Source organism: Merops nubicus, unplaced genomic scaffold, assembly GCF_000691845.1.
Source record: "Merops nubicus isolate BGI_N331 unplaced genomic scaffold, ASM69184v1 scaffold14818, whole genome shotgun sequence".
NCBI lineage: Eukaryota > Metazoa > Chordata > Aves > Coraciiformes > Meropidae > Merops > Merops nubicus.
The window spans coordinates 470-11,156 of record NW_008625208.1 but is presented as its reverse complement, the minus strand read 5'-3'; the positions used below and the strand labels follow the sequence as shown (position 1 = coordinate 11,156).

Here is a 10,687-nt window from a genome sequence, read left to right as displayed (position 1 = left end):
ACTCTGCAAGTTTATTTTTAGTACTCTTATTTGGCATGTTTTCCTGAAATGTGAGCATTTTTTTGTGTTCTTTTCCTGGGGAGAAGGAGCACCTAGGTACCATGACAGATGAATTTGTCAACAAATAGTGTTTATGGGTAAGTTGACAAGTACACATAAGAGGAGGATAAGTTCTTTGCTCAGATTTGAGTCCTTGTTTTGCATGGGAGGTGTTATTTTAGGCACGGAATCATAGAATGGTTTGGTTAGAAGGGACCTTTAAAGATCATCCAGCCCCTCTGCCGTGGGCAGGGACATCTTCCACTACATCAGGTTGCTCAAAGCCCTGTCCAGCCTGGCCTGAACACTTTTAACGATGGGAATTCCACGATTTCTCTGAGCAACCTGTTCCAGTGTCTCACTACTCTCATAATAAAAAAAATTTATTTCTTATCTAAATCTAAATTTCCAATCTAAAGCTACCTACCTTCAATTTAAAACAGTTGCCCATTGTCCTGTCACTACAGGGCCTTGTAAAGTGTGTCTCTCTTTCTTATAAGTCTGCTTTAAGTACTGGAAGCCTGCAATAAGGTCTCCTTGGAGCCTTCTCCGGGCTGAAAACCCCCAACTCTCTCAGCCTTATTCATAGAAAAGAGGTTCCATCCCTCTGACCATTTTTTTTATGGTCCTTCCTGGGCCTACTCCAACAGGTTCATCTCTTTTATACTGGCAGCTCCAGAACTGAACACAGCACTCCAGGAGGGGTCTCAATGAGAATGAAGTAGAGGGGCAGAATCACCTTCCTTGACCTTCTGGCCACAGTTCTTTTGCTGCAGCCCAGGGTACAATTGGCTTTCTGGGCTATAAGTGCACATTGCCAGCTCACATCCAATTTTTTTGTCCATCAGGATCCCCAAATCCTTCTCTGCAGAGCTGTTCTCAATCCCATTATCCCCCAGCCTGTATTGGTACCAGAAGTTGCCCCAAGCCAGATGTAGGACCTTGCACTTAGTCTTGTTGAACTTCATGAAGATCACTTGGGCCCACTCCTCAAGCCTGTCAAGGCCCCTCTGAATGGCATCCTTTCCCTCAAGCAAATCAACTGCACCATTTAGCCTGGTGTCATCTACAAACTTGCTGAGGGTACACTTGACCCCACTGTCTATGTAACTGATGAAGATATTAAATAGTATTGGTCCCAGTACAGACTGCCGAGGGACACCACTTGTTACTGGTTTCCACTTGGATATTGGGTCATTGACTGCAGCTCTTTGGATGGGGCCATCCAATCAGTTCCTTACCCATCAAATCCATATCTCTTCAATTTAGCGGCAAGAATGTTGTGAGGGGCCATATCGAAGGCCTTACAGAAGTCCAGGCAGATGATGTCTGTGCCTCTTCCCTTGTTCACTGGTGTGGTCACTCCATTGTAGAAGGCCACTCGGTTGGTCAAGCACAAACTACCCTTGGTGAAGCCATGCTGGCTGTCTCTAATCACCTCCCTGTCTTCTGTATGTTTTGATGTATCTTCCAGGGGGATCTGCTCTGTGATCTTACAAGACACTGAGATGAGCCTGACTGTCTGGTAGTTCACAGCATCCTCCTTATTCCCCTTATTAGGAACGGCTGCAGTATGCCCTTTTCTGCAATCACTGGGGGCTTTGCCTGACTGCAGTGACTTTTCAGATATCACGGAGAGTGGATTGGCAACATCTGCTAATTCCCTTGAGACCCTGGCATGCATCTCGTCATGTCCCATAGGGTTACGTATATGCAGGTTCCTCAGGTGATCTCAAACCTTATCTTGTCTTACAAAGGGATTGCAAACCTGTTCTCTTATATACATAAGTAGTTCTAAATTGAGAAAGTTCGTTCAGTTCATATGTTAAAGGGTGTGTAATTTTGCCCTTTGGTAGACAAAAAATTTTCTGAAAGCATCCATTTTCAGTTATTGATTAAATTGGTTTTAAAACATTTCACAGTGACCCATCTTATGCCGTATTTTGAAGACAGAGGAATCCAATGGCATTCCAATACCTTGCCAGTAAAAAATCAGCTTATTTATAAAAAAATTACAAAAATTGACAACTCTCACTGTTTTTATACTGAACTATTTTTACAGCAAATTTATATTTTGATTTCTGAGCGGCAATGGGAATTTTCACTTGTGCTGCAGGCATTTCTGTTGAAGTTTGCCATTTAGCATGGTGCTGCCCAACCTCCACAGGGGGACAGGTCTTGGCCCTTCCCAGCCATATCTGGATGCTCCTGTCACGTGTGGTGTGGGGACACTGATGTTCTGATCTCAGGGAAGGGTGTGTGTAGTGGTGCAAGGGTGGCCTGCGGGAGCAGGGAGGCGAGGAGGCGGAGGAAGCTTTAGCTAATGCTCACTGCCTTCAGCCTGAGCTCGTGAATATTTCAGTCCCCGAGGATCCTCTAACTTCATGTTAGTATTGCAAGAAGGATGTAGTTAAACTACATCCACTGGGTAGGGAAGAGTTTTAACTGGAGTATGATTATTTGACAAGGTCTACAGCCTTACTCCTTTATTAATCCACCTTCCAGCCTGAGTTCACAGCCCCTGCGTCTACCCCGTGTTGTGCTTTGTAGGAGACAGAAGAGTGCCTGTGTTTCAAAACTACCTTTCATTTGGTGTCACATAAATATATTTCTTCTTAACAAAATCTACTGAGTAAAAATAATTTGAAAAGCCATGGAAATACTCCCACACAAAATGGTATTAGCCACAAGTGTTTGCCCACTGCCATCTTGATATTCAACCATTTTGGCATCCTGATCCCTTTGCTCACACAATCATTTTCCCTTTTGCAGTAGTGTCCTGCTCCATGTACCTATCAAAAGCCTGACAATAAGACTGTGACATGCAAGCTGAACCCTGACCTGTGTGCTTATTGGTGTCTAACACTGAACGCAGTGCCCTTCCCCTTCCTTCCCTCCCTTTCTCCACCACGGCCTGTGGTAAGATGTCAGGGTTAGCCACTGCGAAATGTTGTATTTCAGGTTGTCTGATCACAGTATTTTGGATTACATTTTGGTTTTTTCAAGTTACTACACAGTTGTTGAACCAAATTACATTTCTGGGAATTTTCTGTTATTTTTATAGAACGAGGGAAATGGAGACAGGAATTAAAAATGCCTGGGACCATCATTCACTGTGCAGCAGATATATGCCAACTTCTGCTTGCCCACTCACGGTGCATGTCCTCTGGCTATGCTGCTCCAGTGGGTACTCCCTTCTGAGCAGTCTTTGCCTGTGAAGAGTGACCCGTTGATTATCATCCCATCTTACTTTCAGGACACATTCTAGCATCTGCTGTACTCTAGAACAGCTGTGTTTGTTTTGCCACCATGGTTCCTCCCTCCCGTGCTGACACATCCCTTTGTAGAAGGTGGAAGAGGAAAACCAGGATGGGAACATAGAACTAGTGAATGGCAGGGAAGCAAACTCTATTTAATTCTATCTTCTGACCCCTGAGTCCCTGACTTTGTATGCCAAATGCCTTTGATTTCATGTCAGATTTTTGATGTAGTTCCTACATTTTAAAAAATAGCTTAATGAATAGTCACTGTGTACTTTAAACAGTTGCCAGCTGAAGAAAACCAGAGGTTAGAACATCAGTACATCTGTACCTAGACTAAAGGAGGAACTTCACTGACTCCTTACTCCAAACTCACTTTCTGAGGACTAGAATATAGTGGAGGATAACTCTGGCTACATCTGTAGTAACAAACTAAATGGGTTCCAGCACTGGTTCACAGACAGCCCTGTCTGTCCATTAGGATGGTGGTCCTTTGTGTGGTCTTTGGTCTGTGCCAACGAGAACTTTCCCAGATGATGCCTGAGCCTAGTTTAGGAGTTAAACTACACTGTAGAAAACTATGCATAGTTACTATGGCATAGGAACATCCCGGTTGCCAGTGGCCAGGTTAGATGTGTCTGTCCCTTTTTGGAGGGGAGGAGAATTTTACTGGGTGCAAACTGTGTAATACCCGTCGCCCCCAGGGCCAGAGAACAGGCACTGTCCCATTTTGCTAAAAAGTACAGATGCTGTCAGATTGCCCCTTCTTGCAGCGTTTGTGGTCCTGAGGGGTGGCAGAGATTTTTATTCATTTCTCCTTTGAGACTGAATGATCTGGCCATGCACTTTGACATCTTTACACTCAGTGCCTCCAACTGGTGTATGGTCTGCCAGACAGTGCCTGGGCAGAGCCCCACAGTGGGAGAAGGTTACATCAGTGCTATTCACCTCCACCCCCAAGTCACCACTGCCAGGCTCAGGCTGGGTTCCTTGTGTCACATACTGTGGTCATGTCCTGCCTGCTGCACTTTCCCTCCTGCTTGGACCAGGTCTGAATCTGCCTTGGATTACTGGGATGTTAAAGTCAAGAGAAGACCAGGAGTAGAAGATAGTAAAATCAAGCAGATATTTTTTTGTAGTGGTTTGGTTTGTTTTTTTTTCCCCATGAGAAGAGTACTCCAAAAGGGGAAGAGACCATGTTAACTAATGACAATGGAGCACCAGCAGCTAATCTCAGTGAGGACTGAATCAGGCCTTAAATGTCTGCTACCCAAAGAAACACTGCTGAAGTAATGGCAGCATTAGCTCTTTTTCTTAAGTGACAGGGATACCAAGAGCCTTCAGCTCTCCCTCCTCCTTTAACTGGCCCCAGGGAGGGCTAGCTGGACCTTAGCTGGCTTTTAACTTTCTCAAGCAGACTGCTAGCCTAGACTCAGGCTGCCCATCATGGAGTTTGCTGTGCCATTGAGTACCAGCCGAAGTGACAAAACCCTTCAGCCCTCCTTGGATTGGCAGGCACCTTCCCCAGACTTCCCTGTCTCACTGGAAATTGCCTCCCTGGTGTTGGGACACGTGCTGGATATACCTGTGTGCAGCCCCTCCACGTGCAAGCCTTTGGGGCATGTGACTCATTTGTCATTTACAGTGCTGGCCAAGCCCCCAGACACCGTCCCAGACAACTTGGTCCTGTTTGTTTCCTTTGTTTCTGTTGCCACCTAAGAAAGTTTTATTTTCTGAGATCCTCAGTCTAATGTGTAAATGCTGTCCTGAGCCAAGGACAAACACAGCCCCAGCTTTCTGAGAGATACAAAGGGTGTACATACTCAAGTAGATAAAACTTGAGTACATCTCATTTGAGATGGACTTGATTCTGGTTTAGTTACCTGTGAAAAATTGCTCCATGCTACAGCTTGGGAAGCAGAGAGCTTATCTGTGTCCATCAATGGAAGAGGAACTGGAGGCTGTGATCTTCTGGCTGCCTGTGCAAGACAGTCCCCCTTTGGCAAGGAGAATGACTTGGGATTGGGAAGGAGGAGTGGTGGGATCCATTTTGGATCCCCTGTGTGGATGCCTGTTGAGTGTGAGTTCCTCACAGGAGACTGCATCAGGCCTTACAAGAGAATATGGAGAGGTTTGGGCACTAAGCCAAACCAAGCTCCCTTGTATGAAATGCAAACAGAAAACAGCAATTTGCAATGCCTCATAACTCAGTCAAACTTGTAGGGGGCTTCACAGGGCCAGGAAAAGGTTATCCCCTCGACAGCAGCCCTGCCAAATGTCTCATTTCCCTTCCAAAGCTGTGGAGCCCTAAGAACTCTTCAGAGACATTTACAGGGATCTTTGGTGACGGGAAGGGTTAAATATAACTGTTAATTGTCAAGGCTCACATTGCAAGCTTTTATTTCATAGATGTTAATATTAGAAGGCGGTGTTGTGATCCTCTCATCTGGCCTCTGACATAACAGTTGCTGTACTGAGCCTAATAATGTGACAATTCTGTTACATATTTTAGAAAAGTCTTCACTTTCTGAGCGATAGAACCTTTGGCCCCAGTGGCTGATTATTTTTACTGAGACATACCTACTTCTTTCTGGCTTTGTTTGGTACTGCCTTTTCAGTGGCTGACAGAAGTACTGAGTTGGGATCTCTTTAAAAAAGGGAAGTTTCAGTATGTGTTTGGCTGCATATTATTTCCGATGGACTTCTCTGGAAGGAAGACCACAACTGTCATCACAGGATTACTGGAAAGCTGAAGTGAGACCCGGGCGCTGCGTTACGATGTTTGGGGTTTTGATGTGGGAGGTGTGGGTGGCAGCCCTGTTGAGTGAACGTATTGGTAATTGGTAGAGAAGTGACACATTGGTAACGTGCTGTTGCTGCTTCTGCGTGTTCAGAGCTGAGCTAAGGCTTGAAGGCTGCCAACATGGTGTGTGTGGAGTTAAAATTAGGATAGCCTGACTTACGATGTTTGTTTCATGTAAGAAATGTTAATTCTAGATGCTTATCTAGAATAGCATCAGCGTAACTGGCTGAATTAGCAACAAAAAGGCAAAATAAAACAAATGTAAGGCTGTAAAATACATCAGCTGGTAGGGATTAGGAGAGTGCTCTGCCTCCATTAGGTCAGTTATAAACAATCCTGAGCTATTTTTCTGTTAAAGAAGAGGTCTCGGTTAATGAATTGTTGTGGGGGGGAATTAATACTGGATAAGTCCCCTGTGGCTTTGCTGATGAGGGTCAAATAAAATATTAATGAAATTAAAACAAACAATCTCCTGCTCTTCCCAAGTGCCTTCCAGATGGGTTTCTCTAAGCATTGGTCAGGGAAGATGTGGAGCCCCAGAGGAGACAGGCCACCATCGTTACTCCCTTTTCAGATGTGGGGAGGTGGAGGGGGTGGAAAGCAGTGGGGCTACAGAGGAGGTGGAAAGCAGTGACCCCAGGCCAACACCCTCCAGCAGCAGGGATGCAGAGGAGGTCCAGGAGTTCTCCTGTCTAGTGCCTTTGCTGTGATCCCTGTTTTCAGCTCCCTTCTCAGAGAAATGAGAGTGCATCCAGACTGCTCCTGCACTGGCTGGCTAGAAGCTGATCCTTCCAGGTCTGAAATGGCCTTTAGGAGTCCCAGATCTCAAGTCTTATTCACAAAACTTCTCCGTGCTTCCAGATCAGATAATATAATCCAGGAAATGTGGCTCTTCTTTGCTGACGCCTCATCCATGTAACGCATTTCCATAACCTGCAGATTGTCCATTCCAGAGGTCAAGTATAGGATCTTGAGTGACAGGCAAGGGAAGGACAGTCTCTTTTGGGTTACTTCTGTGCAGTGCAGTGCAGATGTTCTTAAGGTGGGTGGAGGAAACCAGCTTCAGGAGCAGCATTCGTGAATCGTTTAATCCAGTTCCCAGGCTGACCCAATCATGGCACTTTTGTTCTCTAAACCAGGAACTGTGTGGCCTAACAGGATGTCAAGTATCTACAGTGCTTGTGGACATGGCACAAAGCTGTAAATTTATTTATTCAGAGGGATCTCAGAAAACTTCCTGTTGCTGCAAAGTGTGGGGATGTACTCTGCATCTCTGAACACCCAGACTCGTCATGTTTTGTCACATTTTCTGCATGACAGGCTGGTGCAGTTGTGTGTGTGCCTGTGCCCTGGAGAGGGCAGGGCTGTGTAATGCCCCTTCAGCAAAGGCCACGGGGGTGAGGGGGGGGAGCTAATTACTGGCCACTTAAGGGTAGTGTAGCTTCCTGCACTGTTGTCAGTGCACAGAAGAACCTAGGAAGTCAGGAAAATTGTCATTAGGAACATTTTAAAGCACAAGGAAATGGAAATACTAGAATTATTTCAGAGGACAATCAGCATACTGATAGCCATCCCTCCCTGCTTCCTCCAAAAAATTATTGTTGGGTTCTGACTGCTTCATATTTTGTGGGTATCACTCGTAGAAACTGGAAATCAGAGTTTGGCCAAATCTTTTCACCTTCTGATGGGGGAGTTTATTGCCTTCCTGGTGAAGATCCTTGCGTCTGTAAATAATAATTAAGGAAGCTAATAACTTTGCCAGATTTCTAGAGCAAATCACAGAAGGATGTCCTGCAGTCCACTCACGCTTTCTCCCCTCTGATCTTGTCTTTCTTTCAGGATTCACTGGGATCTTGTTGCATTGCTAGTGTAAGCTCCCCTTCTGGAAGAACTGCTCTGGCCTGTCTCTGCCTCCCCAGGAACGGCCGACGTGGGGTGCAGAGTGATAAAAATTTATGTTTTCATCAAACCGGGCCAAGGAGAATGGGGGTCCCACACTCAAAAGAATGAAGACACGACAGAACAAGGACTCAGTACGTAAATGGGAGAAGGGGGGTAGGACACCAGAGCCTTGGAGCTGTGGGTTGAGACTGAGGCTCACAGCAAAACTCGTGGACTTTGAGTTTGATGTACTGGAGTGCCAGGGTTCAGAGACTTTGGGAGCTTGGGGACAGGGCAGGAGAGGAGTGAGATTGAAAGCAGGACTGATCCAGTGGTCCCTCTCTTAGATGTCAATGCGGAGTGGACGGAAGAAAGAGACTCCAGGGCCTCGAGAGGAGCTCCGATCACGGGGCCGAGCTTCCCCCGGGGGCGTCAGCACCTCCAGCAGTGATGGCAAAGCTGAGAAATCCCGACAAGCAACAAAGGTAGTATTAGCCAGAACACGAGTGTGGGGTGCCCGAGGACTGCCCAGACTGGGTAGGGGATCTGTTTGGGGGTTGAGGGACACAGACCAGAAGGGATCCACCAAGGAACCCATGCTGGGTCACTTTCTGGAACACACAGGTTCCCCTTTCACCCTCAGAATCTTGCACTTGTTGCCATCTCTCAAGAACTGATCTTCAGTCTCAGCAGCCCTTTTTAGTGCTAATTTTTGCCATGTCCTGGCTCAGTGTTGTTCTGTTGATGTCTTCAGCACACACCGTGGTGGCTGCAGCAGTCACTCACTGCAGTCTGTGAGGGGTTGTCAGGGTGGGAAATTTCACCGTGAACCTCCCGCCTCCCTGTTCTCCTCTCTTTGCAGAAAGGCCGGGTGGAGGAATCCTGCACCACCAAGGGCAGCAAGCAGGGCCGAACAGAAGAGATCTCAGAGAGTGAAGGGGAGGACACAAATGCTCCCAAAAAACCCAAAACCGAGGTGAGTTCTCCCTGCTGCGATTGTTGGCTTGTCCTAGGTCCAGGGCAAAGGAGTCTCCTGTTCCCTACCTGTGCTGCTTACCGCCTGCCTAGATTGAGGTTGCTGCTGCTTGGGAGCCCTGGCACCTTGGGTTTCACACTGAAGCTCTTCCAACCTAAATGGCATCTGTCTGGCCACAAAAAATGCCACAAGAAATAACAACAGAGCAGACAGAAGCTCTCTGTCTCTTTTGCCTTGTCTGCAGGGAACTGCTGCATGCTCAGAGCTGGGTACATGCCCTGCCTTTCCCAGCTCAGCAGTAAGAACCTGGCTCTGTGCACAGCAGCCAGTCGGGTTCGACTCAAGCCCCTTTTGCTCCCCTAGAGCTGTGTAAAATGGAGGTGCTTAAGTCACGGTGGGTTCCAGGTGATGTTTTTGCAAAGCCTGCTCATGCACATGCTCTGTAGAGTTGTGGCAGGGCTTTTCCAAAATGCCGAGAGCACCAGGCTGGATTGGTGCTTTGATGGTCGGAGGAAGACTCGGTTCTTTCACTTCACAGTTCCCCATTAGGCTGTTCAGGGAACTGGCCCTAAAGGTCTCCAAACACAGGGATGTTTCATTGTGCTATGAGGTTGTTGTAATTAAACCACCGTGGTGACACCTATGTAATATCTCCAAGTGGACACTCAGCTCAACAGTGACCTTTTTTCAGTGTAGCCTCTCTTGTAAGCCCTGAGGTTCAAGAGTGGCACTTGTTAATTGTCCATGGTAACTGCTTGATCACTGATGCTTCATTGCTTGAGGTGAGAGGTAGTGAGGAGGGGCAGGGATTGGGAAGGACAGGGTGAACTCCAGAAAGTAAGGGTAAGAGGTGGGGCAGTGAGAGAGGGCCAAAAGGAAGCGTCTCCTCTCTGAGGGGGAGCCCTGCAGGGACAAGAAGAGCCATTCTGGGTCTGGGGGCTCTGCTGGGAGCATGGTGGTACGTGCTGCTCTGTGCCACCTAGTGGTCTTGTACCCTCGCCAATGGCCCATCACTGGTGCTGGTGATGCTAGGACCTTTTGTACCTATTCACTATCAACCTCCTCTGTAACAGTTCCCTGCCCTCTCCTGCTGAGCACGAGGTGCCCATGGCTACCTCCTCCCTGAGGGTGTGATGCTCTTTAAGGCCCTGAAAGCACTGAAGTTGCTCCAAAGGGAGGCAGGAGGACTGGTGTTACTTACACGTTGCCAGACAATGTCCCCTTCCCTCTGTGGGGTTTTCTAGTGCTGGCAGAGAATGGTCAGAAAGCAAGTTCTTTGGGAACTGGAGAAGTATTGTGCATAGTCTGGGAGGCCACATAACATCTCTATCCTTCTTCCTACTTCAGGAGCTGCCCTGCCCTCCATCCCCATCCGATGTTGACAGCCTTGATGGCCACAGCTTCAATGATGAGATGAGCAGTGATCCACGGGACATTGACCAGGACAACAGGAGCACCTCACCCAGTGTCTACAGCCCCGGCAGTGTGGAGAATGACTCTGACTCCTCCTCTGTGCTGTCCCAGGTCTATCCTTCTTCCTACTTCAGGAGCTGCCCTGCCCTCCATCCCCATCCGATGTTGACAGCCTTGATGGCCACAGCTTCAATGATGAGATGAGCAGTGATCCACGGGACATTGACCAGGACAACAGGAGCACCTCACCCAGTGTCTACAGCCCCGGCAGTGTGGAGAATGACTCTGACTCCTCCTCTGTGCTGTCCCAGGGGC

General features: G+C 47.5%; 1 protein-coding gene across 1 annotated transcript; it reads left to right on the top strand.

Moving 5' to 3' along the window:
• Positions 1-7,945: 7,945 nt before the first annotated feature.
• On the top strand, positions 7,946-10,511 carry LOC103778040 (atrophin-1-like; the record flags this gene model as incomplete). The annotated part of the gene is made up of 4 exons (XM_008945609.1): positions 7,946-8,135; positions 8,331-8,468; positions 8,846-8,959; positions 10,307-10,511. Coding segments are annotated over exons 1-4 (535 nt in total), but the record flags the coding sequence as incomplete, so codon positions are not given.
• Positions 10,512-10,687: the final 176 nt, after the last annotated feature.